At 39.5% G+C, this 20963-nt stretch overlaps 1 protein-coding gene across 1 annotated transcript in view; it reads right to left on the bottom strand.

Annotated features, from left to right (window-relative positions):
- The window catches only part of LOC108710879 (sperm-tail PG-rich repeat-containing protein 2), a 317226-nt gene extending 298066 nt beyond the window's left edge, over positions 1-19160 (bottom strand). Inside the window, exons 1-5 of the mRNA XM_018252074.2 lie at positions 19031-19160; positions 13929-14053; positions 11914-12023; positions 10305-10448; positions 5914-6078 (exon numbers count right to left, since the gene is read on the bottom strand). Coding sequence (XP_018107563.1) covers positions 5914-6078; positions 10305-10448; positions 11914-12023; positions 13929-14034 — 525 coding nt within the window. The 5' untranslated portion in view covers positions 14035-14053; positions 19031-19160. The remainder of the gene's footprint in view (positions 1-5913; positions 6079-10304; positions 10449-11913; positions 12024-13928; positions 14054-19030) is intronic.
- Positions 19161-20963: the final 1803 nt, after the last annotated feature.

Here is a 20963-nt window from a genome sequence, read left to right as displayed (position 1 = left end):
GACAATACAGTTGTTATAATGCCCTACACATGAGCCCACTGTAAAGTTAATGTTCCATATGTTAGAAAATGTATGGAGAAAACCGGTTACCAAAAAAAAAATTTTAAGGACTTTTGCAGCCTCTCAATCTGAAAAAAGGGAAAAGTTGCCAGGGTTTTTTGAACTTTGATGCATTTTCCACTCAGAATATGATGTGACAGAAGATTTAGGATATCTTCATTGCGCTTTGCCTGGTCTGAGGTGGCGAAGGCAAGTCTGGCGAAAGAGGTAACGTTCAGTTATCCACTTCGCCCTTTAGTGAATCTCAATATTTTGATTTGTCTTATTAACACATATGGACCAATAATAATAATAATAATGTAACAGACTTTCCCATGTACATGCTGGATAAAACTATTAATATATGATTTTACTGAATATTCTGCTATTACCTGAATGCTTTGCTAATTCAGCTTGGAGTTTAGGGATGTTTGACCAATAGTCATGTTTTACTGATGCAACCGACAGCTCCCAAAGAGGATCACATGTCATGGTGCAGGACCATGTAAATCCAGACCAATTAATAAGTTTAGTGCAGACAAAAATCAATTATATAGAAGGCAAAGTGCATCATTTACTAATAGTAATGTGATATTTCATTCATATTTACTTAAGTACAATCACTCTGCAGCCAACCACAGATTTGTGGTACAGCCCTGTAATGTTCAAGCTTGAGCTAGAGCAGTACAGATATTGGATATATTATCCAGAAGGCTCAGGACCTGGAATTTTCTGGATAAAGTGTCTTTATTTTCTATTTAAACAAAAATTAAGCCCAATATGATTGTTTTACCCCATTCATTCATCATTTGCCCCTAAGAGTCAATGGAGGGATGTCTTATCAACTAGTACAGGGGTAGGCAACCTGCGGCTCTCCATCCTGCTTGCTGCGGCTCGGTCTTGCAGCTTTGCCTGTCGCCTATACAGCCCTAGCACCTGCTGGCGGCTTCTTGAGTTCAGGTGCGAGGGCTGTAAAGACATCCCAGGAGTGACAGGCAAGACTGAGCCACAGCAAGATGATTCATCATGGTCCTTACCGAGTTCACACACTCAAGACAAGAGAGGGAAGATCAGCATGGAGCTTCAGAAACAGAAGTCACATTAAACTAGGGTTGCCACCTGGCTGGTATTTTACCGGCCTGGTGGCAAAGAATATTCCAAAATATTGATGTGTTACATGCGTGTAATATAACCTTGGATATGCAGCAGCGAAAAACATGTTTATGCTAAGTACTGCACGTACTTATATTGTTCAAGAATATAGCGTAACAGAAAGACAAGATGTCTGGGTCAGCAAAAACTAAGAACAGTTGCAGGCCGTAACACAGGATAGAACAAGAGACAAGAAAAGTAACCCTTCAGTATTAATAAAAAAAAACTTGATTTAATCAGATCGCAGAAAAACGTGGTAAAATCGAGCGAAAACCTGAATTGCTTAAATTTTTCAGTCTTTTCCCCAAATTGCGCTCATTTTTCTGGCTTTTTTCCTGAATCGTTTCTTTTTTTTTCGTTTTTTTGGCCCAAAAACCTAAAAAAGTCAGATTTTCGGGCCAAACCGAGAGCAGACCACAAAAACTTCAAATTGAGATTGATGCCTTGGGATATAATCAATTTTGAAATGTTTTCTAGTGAAAAAAACACAATTTCTTTGAGATTTTAACATTTGGATTTTAATAAATAACCCCCTAATCTTTAATTTTGACATGTACTCCCAAAGGTTAAGTTTTGATTTACTACAGTTCTTAAATGACAGTTTTCAATTAATTTGCCATTTTCCAGCAAGTTTGATATACAGTAGTCACTGACCACAGCAACCAAAGTGCAGATTCGAGGATGCTATATTATTGCTTATTCTTAGTTTTAATACCTCTATTTTTCCAATTGTCAACAGTTTAAAACAAGTTTTAAAAACCATACTGGCCAGTGGGTTTGGATTTCAATGCACAAGGCAAAGCCTGCTCCCTTCAGGTCTGGAGTCATTAACCCGGATAGTGTCCAAAAAAAACGTTTTCAATATTTTTCCATTATGCTCAACTAAAAACTTTCTCTTGCTCATATTACCCAAAAATTTAAAGAAGCATTAAAAAAAATAAAAAGGTCATATTTATAAAAAATATTTTAGAGAAATAAAAGGCATTCCATTTGTTGACTGGCAAAAATATAGAAATCAATGGCATTCATTTTGTGATAACAATTGGTCTGAAAAGCAGAGAAAAAGCACTGGCACTTCACATAGGTTTAGGCACACTGTTCATTTTATGCCAGAATTTTACACTTGTCTACACATATAACAAAGCTTTATAACTGACTGCCCATATATATAAATGTGATAGATTGTAAGCTCCACTGGGCTAGGGACTGATGTGTATGATGTGTAATGTCTGTAAAGCACTGTGGAATATAGTGGTGCTATTTAATCAGCAATAATAATTGCTCTGTTATTTTACAGAGCTTAAATTATTTTAATGTTATTTTTTAAACTTGTTTATAAGTATGCATTTTATTGCAAAAGCCAAAAATGTTAAAAGAAATAACAGTCAAAGGCAACTGGTATTTATTTCAAACACCCCCAACAAATAACCAATGCAATGGTTTATTCAAGGGACTTTGCTGCCCCCTGCAGGCATATAGCAGGTTGTAAGAAATCTAAGAACATAACAGAAATAACAGTAGGTGCATGTCTAGATTTGTAGCAGTAGATTAAGGAGTACTGTTATGATCCGGAGTTTTGTGAACCTTCCTGCTTGTTTTATTTAAAACTTTATGAAAAATATGTAAATATATAAAATTACTTTTCTGGTCCGATTAAGGTGGCTATAGATATTACAAATATGATCTTTCCTGAAAAATATCTTTCCAAGAAAGATCTTCATTTCAATACACACATGTAGAGCTGAATCATCAGATATACAGGTATAAACAATAGAATTCTACCTGTATCTGACGATTCAACACTAACAATGACCAATGTTTTTGGTGCCCAATCAAAATGACTAACTTGTCAATATATATTTTAAATCATCTATATTTTTATACACTATGGGGATTTGATTTTGTTTAAATGAAAAAGTGTACCAAACATCACTGCATTAAAGTTCACTGCATAAAATCACATATAGGCTAAAATAATAGCTTTTTGTACACACTTATATAAATACACTGATTAATGATACAGGGTGTAAGTGCAATACAGGTGAGTAAGGAGCTCTAAATACTTTGTTTATTTTACACAACATGTTTAGGCTGTAAACTATTTCACATGGTGCAAGTACCATATAGTAAAAAAAGACAGCTACTTGTTTTGCCTTACAGTGAAATTATTATTACAGTATAGGATCCATTATCCTGGAAACCCATTATCCAGAAATTTCAAAATGAGTTTTTAAAAATGATTTCCTTTTTCTCTGTAGTTATGAAACAGTACCTTGTTCTTGATCCTATCTAATATATAAGAAATCCTAATTGGAAGCAAAACAATCCACTTGGGTTTATTTAATGTTTAAATTATTTTTTAGTAAATTTAAGGTATGGAGATCTAAATTATGGAAATATCCCATATCCGGAAAACCCCAGGTCCCAAACATTCTGGATAACAGATTCCATACCTTTATTATTATTTGTAGGTAAGCACATACCAATCTGATACACATCTTGTCTGCCACAATATTTTGCTCCTGAGTTAATCAAATGCCAAGATCATATTTCAGTCTATTAAAAATGTGTTATAATAACCTCTGGGATTTGTTCCAGTATTCAGATTTTGCATTAAAATTGTAAATACAGTAATTTGGCAGGGTGTGAACTGCATAAACATCTGCCTTTTTATTTTTTTGTGCTTTGTAAATTGCACCTTGTCTTCCACTCTAAATGAACTGTCGCAGGTCTCTACTGTGTTAAAGCACAGAAACCTGCAGCCAATCCCATAAATACAGAGCTGTCAGTTTTCTTGCACATCTGCCCAGGTTCTTAGTAAAATATCCCTATTGACTACTTTTGACACCTGTTCATAATTACTGCTTAACTAGATTGGTTATGGCATCATAGTGGGCAGAACAAAGTTTACATTATTATTTAGCAGGAGGAGACTCCAATAAATTAAAAGAAAAGAGAAGGGTGAGAGGTGATAAAGTGGGAACATTTTAATACATCAGGAGAAATAGAAGTTCAGCAGGGAAGCATTTTCTAGCACTGAATAATGACTACAAAATGGGGACACAGCCTAATGCTGGAAAGCAAACACTCCTTTATAGATAGTGTTAATGTGAATTCTGTGCCTAAACAGGTGTCATTAATCTTGACAAAGTCTATAAGTAGATCAAGCCACACAATTTGATTACACTTGCTAAATAATAATCCCTGTTCTCAATGCCTTTGTTGTGTCTGTCTGCCCCAAGCAAGTCACATTCACATGGAAAAGGCTCGGGAACATGGTTCTAGCATAATTCCAAGGAGAAGTTCGCTGGACAACTGGATATCTAAAAGAAACACAATAAATACAACTACCTAGGAATACAGCCGAAAAAAAGCAGCTTGGCCATGTGAGCTTTAATTTTCCCCAAACTGTATTCTAGAAATCTAAGGGCCATATTGCAGTCAGAATAGATGCAGGGGTACTGCTGCTATGAGGCAAGTCAAGAAATAAAAAGCAGCTCCCAGTTATTAAGCAGGTAAGCATTGGGGAGCAAAAAAAATCGCCCCTAAATAGAGGTTTCAACCTACACAGTTAATAACCAAAAAAAAAAAGCCCCAACAGTGACTGCACAAAAAACTGAATTTGTGCTGTTATAGGGGACACAACCCTTTCTATGTGTTACTTTAAGAAAAGATTACTGAAATACTCCAATATATTATCAAGAGTTAAGACCTGATGGGAAATTTAGTATGGGAACAGCAATTCCCCAGCTTCCCAGGACATAGGTCAAGAAAATCTTCCAAAAAGGTTCCTGACTGCTTTGTCTACACATGGACCTCTTCATCTTTCTCATGACTCTTGCTGGCGGCAGTAGAACTAGACATCTAAACAGTGGTGGTTAAAATGTCCTGTCTGCCTATGACCTCTTAGAATGTTATTTAAAGGAGCATTGCCTGGCTGATACATATGGAGCAATAACAAGCTGACATACAATACTTAAACGGGGATGAAGCACCCATTGACTGAAACACACAGGTCAGTTACAGACAGCTATTTTATCGCAGCTCTGGTGGGCCTCAAAGGGGTGCAGACAAGGCTGCAATAGTTAGGGCACCGGATGTATGGTTAAAGAACAAATAAACCTTTTTATAAAACTCCTATTGCAAGCAACAGAATTCCAAATTAGTTGGGCCAAATTTAACTAATTATGTATGAGAATTCTGCAGCGGCTATGATGTCTACCAGAGCTATCTCATTGTGTCTATGCATCTAACATACATAAATATGATCAATTAATTGAAATACATACATAAATAGTATGTGTAATCAAGGAAACCATCAGAAATCTTGGTCCCCCGAGTCTAATACTGTATCTGTTAGGTGCCCTTCAGGCTATCCTAGCTGTCCAGGCCTTGACTGGGATTTAAAATAGACCCTGGCATTTCAAATACACAGAGGTCCAATCAGCTCCTCCATCAGCCCATTAATATAACTGACTGTCTAAGACATTTACAACAGCCCCTCTAGCAATTGCCAGAATCCACAGATTGCCAGTTAGGGCCTGTAGTTATCCCTGCTTGATGGTGCCAATATGTTATTACAAAATGAAGTGATATATGCAGTAACGGCTTTATTCTTAAAATATTTCAGTACAATACTCACAACTGAAAAGAAAGAAATGCTAGAAAAAAACAAAAGATACAAGGTAACAAAAACAATGAGCCACAACAAATGAAACTTACATGAGTAGGTCGATAGTAGGCAGGCCCCAAACTATTGTCTTTTTCAGGTGGAAGTTGCTTAACAAGAGAACCATCTGCAGTCTCTTCATACCCAAAGGCTTGCCCGGGTATGGGAATTGAGGGAATACATTGTTTGTGCTGCTTTTTCATATGGTTCTGAATCACCTGCACAAACAATAGTGATATTTTAAATGGACAGTTATATTAAAACTAACATTTGACATGCTAACTGGAGAAAAACATTAAAGTAATTGGTAGAGTCCTGTTTGTATATGGTACTGATGGTAATATATATGATCGTCTCCCACGGGTGAAACTTAAATGGGAAGCTATTACACCTCCCTTGGATGAGGAGGAGTGGGAAGAAGTAGCGGACACCATGCAGGGACCCCTTGTTAATGCAAGGGACAGGCTTATACACTTCAAAATCCTGCATCAAACATACCTTACCCCGGTGAAACTACACCACATGGGGAAACTGGCTTCCCTGAACTGTTTAAGATGTAATAGGGAGACAGGCACTGTTATGCATTTAATGTGGGAATGTCAATATATAAAGGTGTTCTGGTCACAAATTACAGCCTTCATGGCAGTGGAGCTATGTCTCCCAAGAATCCTAGATCCTAGAGTGTGTTTACTGGGACTGGTACACTCAATGGCTCCCCTGAACTGTACTAGAGTTCTACGAAGACTTTTTTTCTTTTATGGTAAAAAGACGATTGCCATGCATTGGATGAACTCCCCACCGCCTACCATCCATCACTGGAAAAACCTGGTTAATGCGCAATTGGAGTTGTACAAATTCTAGCAAATTTGATAGAGTCTGGGATCCGTGGACATCATCTTTAGCAACAAATTGGATGTTATCTGTTTGTATATAACTAATGTGTATTAGTCTGCCAAATCTTGTAAGGTTTGTTTCTCTTTTTTGTTTGTCTTAACAAATAAAAAAAAGATACCTTTAAAAAAGTAATTGGTAGAGGATAACCGAACATAGCATATATTTCTCAAAGGCAGAGATTCTGAAGGGCATAGTAGAGATCTCTTATGGAATTCTGGCTTTGAATATTTCCTTGGGGTGAAACTGGCAAGGTCCTATTTATTTGATAAAATGTTAATAAATGCTGTGACCATTTTCACGATTTCTGACTTCTGGTGTCTCATTACGGTATGTAACAATGAGGTCCAATGGGATAGCTGAAGGCGAAGGGTCAGTTGAGGGGTCCCCTTGTCATGAACAGTTAAATTAAGGGCAGAAAGAGCACAGTTAAGTATGGCGCACCAAAAGTTAATATTGAGCAATTAAAACATAACTTTTACTTTCACAACTAAAACATGTAGCTACGTTTAATTTAAAAACATATTTACCACCCTTTACTGATCCTTTTGCTTGTTACCTTGAATACCCGTTACCCTACTTCAATCATCAAGAGCTGGAGAAAGACGGTGCACATTAGCCAATTGTAAACAAGTATTTAGCAGTCTTTATATGTATTAGTTTGCTACACTTTTGTTAGCCAACAGCTCCTAGCTAGGCAAAGCCACCTGTTTGGTTTACCTTATGTGATTTTCTCAGCCCTCACTAGTTGCTACTCCAACTCTAGTATTTCCAGCTAAAGGTATCTAGCCGCTAGCCTTGACTTAGGGTCAATTTACTAATATTTGGGGTTTTTTCAAATGAACAAACTTTTTAGAGCTAAAAATTGTGTATTGAACTAACTACTATGAAGAATTTAACCGAGGTTAAACAAAACTACACAAATTAGAATTTTTATATATAAGCCTCCTTGTGTCTCCCTTAGCCCTCCCCACTGAATATGTTATTCACTGAGCGATTCTGCATGAGTGAAATTGAGAATGGCGTCTGTAGGTGGCACTCAATTCTGTAATTCCCTGCAGCACCTACTACCATATTTTGAATTGAAAACACAAACTTATTAAAGGTGGTTAAATCTAAATAAATGTTTTCCAGGAATGCAGATGTGTTATATATAATTTTCCCTGGACCACCATGTAATGCTCAAACAGAAGAAATAGTTTATTGAAGAAGTGCACCACACTGCAGATTAGCAATACAGCAATTGATAGGTCCAGAAAAAGGATCTCTCTTTCACATTTTGACATACATTATTATGTCCCGATCAAAACATTATTATTAACATTTTTGATTGTTTACCATATTTCAAATCAATTTCATAGGTTAGTTAATCACATGAATATCTAATGATTGCATTTTATTGGCATTTATTTTATTTATACACAGCATCATTTGTTCCAAAGCAGATGTCCAGATTCTAGTCCAGTTAGACAATTTCTCCTTTCTAATATATGATTAAATGCTTGACTTATTAATAGTGATGTGCGAATTTATTCGCCAGGCGCGAATTCGCGGCGAATTTGTGCGTTTCGCCGCCAGTGAATAAATGCGCAAAACGCCCGCGAAAATTCGCGGCAAAAATTCGCCGGCGTCAAAAAAATATTTTCCGGAAAAACGGACGCCGGCTCCAAAAACGGGCGCTGGCGTCAAAAACTGGCGCCCGCGTCGGAAAAAACTGGCGCCGGCGTCAAAAACGAGAACCCGGTGCCGTTTCGCGAATTTTTCGCCATTCCGCGAATTTCGAGCGAAATTCGCGAATTTTTCGGCGAAGCGGCGCAAATTCGCCCATCACTACTTATTAAAAATTTTTCTAGGTACTTTTCAGATATCTTTGCAAACAGTTTCAGTTCCTAATATTTTATACACTTGCTAGCTACTAATTCTACTTTTGCAACATCAAGCTCTAAACTTAACCACTTAGCAACCAGCATGGTCAACTTGACCTGACTTTGAGGCCTAAATAACTTAACAAATCTCTTAACATTAATTTTAGTATGTCATACTAAAGTGTACTTTTGCTGGAGTGCAATAATTACAATAAACATCATTTGTTTTTATATTTTACTATGTACCATTCTATCTCTCTGCAACCTAAATTTTAAAGTCCTAGTTGGTGACTAGGAGCAATGACTCTAGCATAAAGGAATAGATTCATCAAGGATAATATACAACTGCGGCTTCCACAAGTGGAAGTGCTTTTTATGGTTTGCAAAAGCAAACAATTTAGTTTTCATTCAGCTTGGATTTGTGGTAGAGACAGTGCTCCACAGAGCACAGAAGGTGCAGGGCAGCTCTGTCCTTACCACTTGATCTATGGCCCCCACCCCTAATAAATGCAGTGCTGCTGAATGCAGGCAGTACTGTATTCATGAGAATCAGCACAGATATATGCCAATCTTTTTACAGTACTTGCACAGTGTGCCAATAAGCCAGATACAACTATTTCCAAGAAGATGGTGCAAGGTGCTTTACACCTGCAATAAGTATAAGTATTAAAGCCAGGCTCCCTTTACATGTTGAGGCCATAGGCACTCCTGCTTGTGCAAACTGAATAATGCATAAAGAATGCCACTGATGCTGCATACTCAGCATACACACACCAATGGCCATATCAAGTTTTGCACCTGTCTGTTAAATCTGATAATTGTATTGACTAATTTGTGGCTAGTTGCATTGCATGCATTTTTTGGTGTGCTTTACTGTAATTATTCCATAACATTTGGCCCAGATGGTGCAATAGGGGACCATCTGCATTAATAGGAGGAGATCAAAGACCTGCAGCAATTTATTAAGGAGCAGGGCAAGGCTTAAACAATAATAAATAACCCCCTATTATATCTAGAAATCTTCCTTCCTGTTTATGGTAATTAGGCATAACATTTGATATTAAAAACAGCATTTGCTATTAATATAGACCTTAGTAAGTTTGAGCAATTCAGACACATACAGAACAGGACTCATTATGCGATTCTGCTCATCAATAATGGTCAAAGTAACACAATATATCCTTAAAGTCCAGGTGAAACTGAGACACAGGTTAACCAGCAGTCTGAAGTATGTTATAAAGGGAACAGGAAACCAGAAAGACAACATGAAATATTAACTGTGTTAATGGGGACTGACGGTCAGCAAAGATTTACTGTCATAGGTAGTACTGTTCTCCTTCCGGAATCATTAACTGCAGCCCTCCATAACCTTTCTATTATGGCACAGCACCTGCTCAGATTAAGGTGTGCTTGTGCATTTAGTACTCTGTGCCATGAAGTAGCCTACTGACTGTTTGGTAGTGGTGGAAAAGGGGCACAACAGTGGAACATGAAATTAAAAATATAGCTGTATAGCATTTAAAATGAGCTACCTTGATTTGGAGTTTTACTTATAGTTTAGTCATGTAAGATAACATGAGGAGGTTCATACTATTGATAGGTGTGAGTATCTAATGAGTAAATATTAGTATTTGGGGTTCATAAAAGACAAATTAACATTATTTTACAATATTAAATATTGCCTTTACTTTTTGCTGTGTTAAACTGGCTTTCTTCTCCAGCCCATACACGCCAATGTGCATGTCATATACTCCAGGTCCAGGCACTGAAGAGGCAGACTCATTAAAGCGCTTTTCTTTGTTCTGAATAGTCTGTCCTCCTTTCACCCTCTCCTGCAAATATTTATGTAAGATATAAATATTATTAACACAAATCTATATATTTACACAAATTAATCAGTGGACATGTGCAATGACATTCCTGAAGGCACACTACTGAGCATAACAAACAGCATCCAGGCCAACCAACCTATTGCAATAAATGAGCAAACATTTCCACCATTCAACTTATCAGCGATACACTGGAATATAAAAATGCAATATTCCTTATTTAAAGGGCCAGTAGCACCTACAAAACAAAAGCTGTCCAATGTGTGTTAACGTGTTTATATAGTCTGAACTGTCTAATATTCTGCATATACAATGCAATAAAGCAGAGCTTCTGTTTAGAAAAGAACATTTTTACATGCACAGGATCAAGCTAATATGTCACTTAAAATATAGAATAGAATTCAGGTGCAAATAACTGCAGGTGACTGAGTAGGGGTTTAATTCTGGGTGGTTTAAGATAAATACAAGTGAATTGGCACGTCTGTAAGAGCCTTTAGTCCCCATCACATTCACATGATCTAGGGTAATTTTCATTAATTTTACTATCTGTGTACATTTGAAGTTTGGGTGAAAACTTGGGAAGCAATTCTGCAAGGCCGTCATGCCAATCACTGCACCAATGTCTTTTCTCAAACTTATATTTGTTCTAAAGCAGTGATCCCCAACAAGTGGCTTGCAAGCAACATGTTGCTTGCCTACCCCTTGGATGTTGCTCTCAGTGGCCTCAAAGAAGGTATTTATTTTTGAATTCCTGGCTTGGAGGCAAGTTTTGGCTGCATAAAAACCAGGTTTATTGCCAACCAGAGCCTCCTGTAGGCTGTAAGTCAACCTATGGGTTACCATATAGCTAATCACAGCCCTCATTTAGCACCCCACGGATTTTTTTTCATGCTTGCGTTGTACCCCAACTCTTTTTTTAGTTTACTATGTTTTTATTTGTATTTTTTTATATTGTCAACTCACATTTGCAATTGAATAGGGCATGGATAGTTAATAAAAATAACAAAAAACAACAACACCAGAACAATACCCAAAATAATACCCAAACGTCCCATATATTATTAAAAGTTTCCTCAGCTCATTCAACATGATATAGTCAATTTTGTTTGTGACTTTTGAGTATGAACTGACTGCTATATGTATTTTGGTAGCCATGCCCTTGTGTTGGGTTCTTAAATCCTTTCAGTTTCCTTGTGGGTTTGGGAAGATATGCCATATGGATCATTGGCACTGCAATTCCTGAACAGACCCAACTCTTTTTATACATCAATTTGAATGTGGTTATTTTCTAGAGCATACTTTGCCAAAAAAAACTTTACCTTTGGCCTCAGAAACATCCTGTTATTTACATATTGACTTCAAAGCAGCAAATCAATTGCTGATCATCTGAACACTGAAATATGCTTATACTTCACTTACACTGTCCTAACTGAACTGCAGAATGTGTACGATAAAAGGAAATATTTACCTTTATTTCAGAAATATTATATTGTCCCGGGCCAGGAGCAACACAGACGGTTTGATGGATATCAAATGAAGTATCTCGCGCTGCCATTGACAAAAATGGAGCATGTCCTCCTATCAGAAAGGTGGGAGTATTAGACACCACATATATATTGATAAAATTGCTATTACTCATACAGTGTTAATTTAATTGTGAGCCTCCACTCTGTGAGCTTGTAGGAACTGAGCAATTTGGAGGAACTATGCAAAGCATGAAGGTGCAGCAAGGGCAGTGTCGGACTGGGATGCCAGGGGCCCACCAGAAAACTCTTATTCCAAACTTTCCAAACTCTTATTTCTCCTCTCCTCACTCAACCTCTTTATTCTCCCAGTCTTTTATATCTACTTACTATGTTCTTCCATTATTACGCATTTTTTCCCATAAATAGGGAAGGACTATGAAATAGGCTAAATGGCTAGAAGCAAGAGGGCCCACTGACACCTGGGCCCACCGGGAGTTTTCCTGGTATACCGATGGGTCAGTCCGACACTGAGCAAGGGCTATTGTCCATAGAGGTGATCTTTACTATTTATGCTGCCTGAGCCGAACTAGCCATTGCTAGACCATTGCAATCTAGCAATACAGTGCTGCAGAACACTAAACAACACAGGAGGATGTTAGGGAACAGCAAGGTGAAGGAGACTTGTATGTGTGTGTGGGGGGGGGTAGGAATTTGAATGGAAAACCCAAGTGGTCTAAATCTGATCATGCAAACCATTCTGAAGGTATTCATTAGCCATGTCTATCTCATTTTACTGTGTTCCCTTCTAAGCATCAGATCAGAGAAAGCCAACTAAAATGATAAAAACCACAGACTCTGATCTTACACAATTGTTCCAACCCCAGTAGAGTGGAAATCATCTGATGGAACTTCAGTATAACCGGTACAGCTGAATTAGATCACTCATGCACCAAAGTCTGTAGTGTGAGCCAGGACTAAATCTGTTGGTGGTTGGAAGGAGTTCAGCAACAGCTGGAGGGCAACATGTTGAACATACTTTACTTAATGTCCCTCTGGTCCTGATATAAAACTCCCAACTGCAGCTTTATTGGTTAAAATGAAGATTTTAAGCTATATATGAGTTTTTAAATTTAGGCATTCATGAATAAGTGGATCACTGGGCATGGGTGCAGTACAAAACCTCACAGAATTTATAAGCATCAAAAGTACTTTCCTGCCCATTGTTTCAGCTTTCTCAAGGTTTTGCTGAATAGTCTGCAGCTTTTACCTAGTATGCCAGGATGCTGCAGTCCTGCTGAATTACAGTTAATGTGGCACTCTCCCCACTATGTAAGTGTTAGTCTGCTGGAGCTTGACTTGATCCCAATGTCGGGTTCCAGGGGCCCATTGGAGCACTCAACCCCATGAGTCCACCTCCTGGCTGCTGATGCTGGGTGGTAACTGTAGCTCCCACCTTAACCCCACCCTAGCCACCACTGACACACCCCCAGGCTACTGATACATGTTAAATAGTGGATAACATATATATCTAGTGTTTTAAACTCATCGTCTATAGACAATGTAACCATGAGAGTGTTTACTGTCCATAGTCGGAGGAATGCATACTCGGTTTTTCTTCTTTAATGATCACCTGATAATTCTGATTCTGAACGTACAAATCTGTACTTGACCTTGACTATCTTGTTATTTTTCTTTTCTATTGTATGTGTTATGATTTCGTTACAACTATCTTACCTGTAAACAAAACCAAATAAAAACATTTGTGAAAAAAAAAAAAATAGTGGATAACAGATAACACCATTATGTTCTATCTGCTGTGTAACCTGAGCCTTTTCTCCTTTAAATGGCTGCCCCCATTGCTACACAGCAGCTTATTTATATAAACATTAGTAGTGTTTCTGAAGCAAACACACCAGTTTTACCAGTGCAGGTCAATACTGCATTATGCTGTATTTTTATTACATTAAAACACTTTAATTTTTTTACGTTACTGTTCTTTTACTAGTCCTCTCCTCACCTGGTTTATGTGATTTGTCAGAAATGAGGTTATAAGAGCCAGGACCAACACTTTCCTGAGTGCTTCCCACAGGGGGTACAAGAGTCCGGGGAGCCCGATCATACATTATGGCCTTAGGATAGTGACTGAAAGAAAACAATAAAATAATACCAAAGAGAGTAATGGGACCAAAATCATTCTTCACAGTTGAATATGCCACCACCACTGACCCATAAGCTGCATATTTATCGAAGGGTAAACAGAGCACTACATGAGAATACAGTAGCTCTGTTCACTTCTATATGGCTTTTGAACTGTCTTTATAAATCTAAAGCTTTTCCAGGGTCAGACTGGAGTGTACAAGGCCCACCAGGGCTGCTACCTCAGGAGCCACCATACCCCCCTCTAGGGCTCCCCCCCCTGCCTGGTCGCTCACCCACCGACAGTCCCTCCCCTGATCACACACCTTATACTTATACGAGGGAGGGCAGCACCAAAGCAAGTGGAGAGGGTAGTATTGGGTCTGGATCAGGGAGGGAGGGAAGTGGGGGAGCAATGGGGGAGGGCAGGATTAGGTCTGTTTCGGGGGAGGGCAGAAGGAGAGCGATGAGAGAGGACAGGGTCAGGTCTGGGACAGCAGGGCACATGAGAGCCAAGGCAAACCAGGTTTTTTTACCGGTGTTCCACCGGCCCAATCAGTCCAGCTTTTCAACTAGGAAAGATGCACCAAATCCATAATATTTTTGCCAAATAAGTCCTCCACATAGGGTTGCCACCTGTCTGGTTTTGACCCGGACAGCCCGGTATTTTGAGGGGCTGCCCAGGTCTATACTTCCTGCCCGGTTTACCAAATAAGGTAAACCGGGTGGGATTCCCTTGATTGACACGGTGATCGGCCAATCGTCGTGTCCTAGCCCGCCCACTGACGGCACGGGTCCGCCCACTGATGTCACGGACACACACCACCCCCCGCCCGGTCTCAGCCAGACATAAAGGTGGCAACCCTACCTCCACATAACCTCAGACTTAAACCTAATCCAAGGCCTAATTTGCACTACAACTTTGAGCAAACAGTATCTGTGCAACTGTGTACAAAAAAGTGTTTGACCTTTGCTTGTTCAGTGCTTCAAGGTAAATGACTTTACAATAGGTAATATAATGAAAGATGCAGCAGGTCTTGTAACCCATAGAAATCAATCAGCGGGTAGCATTTACTAGTCATTTTACTATTCAGCTTGGTTTCTATGAGTTACCAGACCTGTGTAAACTTTATTGCATTACCCTATAATGGTTTTGATTCAGAAGGAAAGATTGCTTCATGCCTCCAGAGTCAAACGGACCAGTTCATTTAAGTATCCCTTATTTCTCAGTTTTTAACAAGGCATCCAACCCTTCCTATAAGGAACAGTAACACCAAAAAATGAAAGCGTCTTAAAGTAATGAAAATATCACATACTGGTAAAACTGGTCTGTTGGCTTCAGAAACACTACTATAGTCAGGGCAGCTCCTGCCATGAAGCAAGATGAGAACTGTTATGTTTTGGTAGCCGAGGATGAGTAGAGTATAACAGTGCTTTATTAGCAGACTCTTGCAGCCATTTCACAACAGCAGTAACTTTCACTTTTAAACTATATAGAATGTACAGTGTATGCACAGTATAACTCTTGTGCACAGTGCCAGCTGTGGTTTTACATCTGGTCTCAACTTGACTTTGTGTACAAAGTTCTTTGCACAACCTAGTGACGTGTTGCTTTGTGGTAAAACTGGCTGTGTGGCAGGCACTGGTGCTGTAGTAATGAGACCATCAACTAATTGTAGGTTTAATGCAGCAAAGAGATCCCTTCCAAGTATAGCAGTACCCTTATTCACAATGTAAAAGTCACATTTTGCAGTATTTGATTCAAATTGTACAATCACTGGCAAGCAACCAAGCACAGGGATTTGATCCTTTAAGTAACTGACCAGTTTTAGGGCATGTGCAACAAGCGGATCTTTTGTAAAGTATTTCAAGAAAATATCCTTTGGTAGTATAGAAAAAGCTGAACCTGTATCAAGAATCAGGTTAATGGAGTATCCTTTTTCAGCAGAAGCAGTACTGACACTGACAGTGCATATAAACTTGTCTGGAATAAATGTACCAGCTTTATCCACACTTAATACTGTGACATTTGTAGTAGTGACTTCATGAACATCTTTAGCAGAACCACGGCAGATCTTTGCCTTTTTGCATTTGCGGCACTGTAAAGCTTTTGCAGGACATGTAACATGATTTGCAGTGTGTTGTGTTGAACCACAGCGAAAGCAGTATTTCTATTTGTATTTGCTGTATGGTTTTGCAGTGTAGGTGAATCCCTTTCCTTAGCACTGTATTTTGCCTGTGACTGTTCATCATTAGGCCACAGTGTTGAATTCACAATCTGTACATTCCCAGCAGTTCCCTGACTGAGAGTTTTAGCCTCTGCCACTGCTGTTTCAATTTGGCTAGCAACTGTAATAGCCTTTGCAAGGGTTAAATCCTGCTCTAGGAGCAGTCTCTCTCTAATGGTGAGTTTGTTTTTTCCACTATTTGGTCTCTTAGCATTTCATCTGTTAGATTCCCAAAGTCACAGGTAATAACCAGCTCTCTCAAAGCTGCTACAAAGTGTTCTGTGGATTCGCCATTACGCTGTCCACGTTGGCGGAATTTATATCTTTCAGCAACCACATTTACTCTTGGCATGAAAAAGTTCTTTATAGCAGTAAGAGCAGTTTCATAAGTATCATCAGGTAATGGTAATGTATAGAATACATGCTGTCCCTCTGCTCCCAGGCAGTGAATAAGTAAAGCACGCTTTCTAGCAGCAGAAATCTCCCGTTAGTCAGCAGCAATAATGTAATTTTCAAACATATGAATCCAAGCAGTAAAAGGTGTGGTAGGCTCATCAGGGTTTGGAAGAAAAGCTGCAGCGGTAGAAGAGACATCCTTGTCACAATTTGTTATGTTTTGGTAGCCGAGGATGAGTAGAGTATAACAGTGCTTTATTAGCAGACTCTTGCAGCCATTTCACAACAGCAGTAACTTTCACTTTCAATTTTAAACAGTATGGAATGTACAGTTTATGCACAGTATAACTCTTGTGTACAGTGCCACCTGCACCACTAGAACCTTGCTTCAGGCAGCATGGAGCGGCCATTTACCAGGGGCAGCAGAAAGTCTCCTCTGGTAACTTTAAGAGCCACATTACGGTTTTTCAACACGGAAATTCGACCCTCCTGGACCCCCTCTGATGCTAAAGTTGAATGCGCAGTGGGGAGGGGGAGTCATCAAACAGCAGACCCTTAAATGCCACTGACTATGGTTTATATAAACAAGCTGCTGTGTAGCAATGGCGGAAATTGAAAAAAGGCTATATGGCACAGGTTAAATAGTGGATAACAGATAACACCATTATGTTCTACAGAGTTTATCTGCTGTGTTACCTGAGCCTTTTCTCCTTTAAAATGGTTGCCCACTTTGCTACACAGCAGCTTATTTATATAAACTATAGTAATGTTTCTGAAGCAAACACAGACGTTTTACCAGTGCAGGACAACACTGCATTACATTTGTATTACTTTAAACACTTTAATTTTTTGATGTTACTGTTCCTTTAAAGCTATCTGGACACAATTCCTCAACCTTACAGGTCTCAATGCAAAGAAGTATTTTCATTCCGTAAGTCCTCTAAGAATCACAGGGTTTATTATATGAGTTATTTGTATACTGATGGCTATCATATCCCCCATAAAGGAGAAGGAAAGAAATGTTAGGCACCCCCAAGTGAATGATTTACTTACCTGAAACCCCGGGCTGGTGCTCCTATCAACAGAAAACTGCACCGGCCCGGGGTTATTCCATCGATCACCACTGAGCGATCCTCTTCTGGCTTCTTCTTTCTTCAAATTTCCCGGGGCAGACATATGCACAGTAGAATAAAAAAGCCGACGTTTTAGTTAAAGTTTGGCTTTTTACTCTAATGCGCATGCGTAGGAGCAAGAAAAAAGAGGAAGCCGGAAAAGGATCGCTCGAATAACCCCAGGCCGGTGCAGTTTTCTGCTGATAGGAGCACCGGCCCGGGGTTTCAGGTAGGTAAATACATTCACTTGCCTAATATTTCGCCCCCCCAAGTGGTAAACGACTTTCCTTGTCCTTTAAGCACCTCTTGGCCAACCTTTCTACATAACTGAGACCTTCCATGCAGTAACGAAACTAGAGGGGGGCGGGCCCTGGTGTGTGAAGCGCAGCCGGGCCCCCCACCCCCTCCGTACGTAATTTTTGGGCCGGACTACAGTGGCGCGCGAGCTGCTGGGGGGCCCTGAGGGGGTGCGGGCCCGCTCGCACCCCATGCTCCCCCGGTACTTCCATGCCCTTGATCAGCTCAGTCACTCATCCTACTCCCTTTAAACTGCAGATCTAAACTGCACTTTATATTCTAGATGGGGGCCTTACCAGTGATTTGTGAAGAGGGAGAATAAACCACTCCTTACATGAAATTATATCTATTTCATGGCATGTTTATCCTGGACCCATTTGTCTCAATAGAGACCCATGGCCAGAAAATACTTTTAGTCGACCAGCCCTCTTATTGCTTCTGTCTTTCCTCTTATTATAGCGGACGTTTGCCTTTAACTTTTCATCTGTTGCAGCGCAGCTTATATACAGACATTTTTTTGGACTTTATGTTTTTGCCTTCATGCTGTGCAATTTCTACTACTTGGTTGAGGGAGGGTGTCAGTGACCCCGGCAACCAAAGGAAAAAGAGAAAACAGTCCTGTGGAAGTCTTACACATCACTGTTATAACTTTTGTTTCTATAGAGGCCTTCTCCTATTCATCTTCCATACTGACTCCCTAATAAGGCAGGTTAGGAAGGTAATAAATGATTTAAGAATAGCCTTATCTACATCCTACTAACAAGTAGTTTTCAATTAGTTACTAAACATTTAGGGCCCCATGCCATACAGTAAAGTACTAAATATTTGTTTTCTGGACCCAAGCAGCACCCCCACTGAGACAGGGTCCCCTATATCGCTTGATATTGAAGACAGCCCAGAACCCAGTTTCATTCCATTAATATAGATCTACATGATATAGATATACATACAGCTTTCTAGGCGCCTCAGCTGCAGCAAGCTCACTACCCCAGTTCAACGAGCAAACCCCACCGACTTGCTGATCCACAGAGAGACAGACAGTCCCGGTTCTTGCGCTGACGCTGCTGCTGATATCGATCCGGTATTACTCCAACACTTCTCGCCGCTGGGACGCGTTCCCTTGGAGACCATATGAGCGACGCCGACCCAAATGAACGCTGGAGGTCGCACATGAGCTATGTTTCTAATGATCTTGATAAAGGAGGCGAATAGACCACAACTGGAATCTTCAGGTCATTAAATTAGCACTTTGGGGGTAGGGACGCTTTAAATATATTTTGAATATCTGCATTTATGTTACAGTCTGATGCCAGCATAACTCTGTACAGTTAAATACCAGGTTTTCTGTGTGTATACTGGATTCCATTATGTTCTAGAATATAATGCCAGGATTCAGGAAAGGGTTTCACTATTATCAAAAGTATAAGAAACATCTTTGAAATCATAATGTGATTGAATTCTCAAACAGATGTATAGGGGGTGACTGTGATAAGGATTTGTCCATCTATTACTCAATGTGGGAGCCCATCTGCAGGTGGATTGTAGCTGGGCTATTCAGAAAGAAAATATTGTCCCGTCAATCAGAAGCAACTGACAAGTAATTATCAGTCTCACTGCAAATGGTAATAAGACACTTTTATGAATGAACCCTATATGAAGGCATGGATATGGTGAAAGGCCACCAAGGCCCGGGTCTAGCGCGGCAGGATTTTAGGGGGCGGCATGTTGCCCAACCACATCCACATTGGTTTGGAAGCTCTAGTGATGCTCATGAGATACAATAGTTCTTTAAATTTCCAGCGTGCTAATCCCCAGTGTTCCCAATCTGATGATGAAAATTTGTCCATGTGCACGAATTAAGGGGAGGGGACAGGGGTGACAAATGGCAATGGGTCTAGGGGTGCCCGCATTGTAAATCCGGCCCTGTCTATATGTACTTCCAGGGTACCAGAATAACTAATGATTGGGAGACACTTGTATGTATCTATCTGATTGGACTGCACTGATTGCATGCAGTGTAGGACTGACCTGCCAGAATCCACAGTCTTGGTCTTCGTGCAGGACCTTTGCATGATGGGATTTTCTATTATAGTACTCTGTGGGTTTTTTATAAAGCAATGCTGCAGCTCTAGGAAATGGCTTAATATACAGCAGACTTGAAACAAAGGATGACAACAAATAAGGTATGCCTCTCAAGAAAGATATTTATTGGTAGACTTTCCTTGTCCTTTAACGTCTCTTTACCTTCAATTGAAAGCGTTCCATTCTTCACCTCTCAAGGCAGGACCGAACACACTGCAAATCGCTTTACTGGAAACTCTGACACCCTCACTGCAGGGTCCTCATTAGTATAAATTTAAAAAAGGGGGAAATTGAACTTCAAAGGGATTCTGTCACAGGAAAACATGTTTTTTTCAAAACACATCATTTAATAGTGCTGCTCCAGCAGACTTCTGCACTGAAATTCATTTTTCAATAGCTCAAACAGATTCTTTTTATATTCAATTTTCAAATCTGACATGGGGCTAGACATATTGTCAGTTTCCCAGGTACCCCCAGTCATGTGACTTGTGTTTTGATAAACTTTAGTTACTCTTTACTACTGTACTACAAGTTGGAGATAGATAGAGAGATGTAGGGAAAATTACCCTGGGGAATGTAGAGAAAAGTATGGGGAGAATATGCAAAGGGGCGAGAATGAGACTTGCAGATAAATATACACAAAGGTATAGTAGAGGCTGGGTATTAAATATGTCAAAACTGAATATGAAGGGATGAATGTAAGAAGCAAATTATAGTGGTGATATGTTTTATTGCAATGGACTTAAGTTGGTTAAATGGGGAAAATAGATCTTCTTGTGAATGGGGAATGAGCCCACAAAT

This window comes from Xenopus laevis, chromosome 1L (assembly GCF_017654675.1).
Source record: "Xenopus laevis strain J_2021 chromosome 1L, Xenopus_laevis_v10.1, whole genome shotgun sequence".
Classification (NCBI taxonomy): domain Eukaryota; kingdom Metazoa; phylum Chordata; class Amphibia; order Anura; family Pipidae; genus Xenopus; species Xenopus laevis.
The sequence above is the reverse complement of the archived record's forward strand: the minus strand, read 5'-3'. Positions and strand labels throughout refer to the sequence as shown.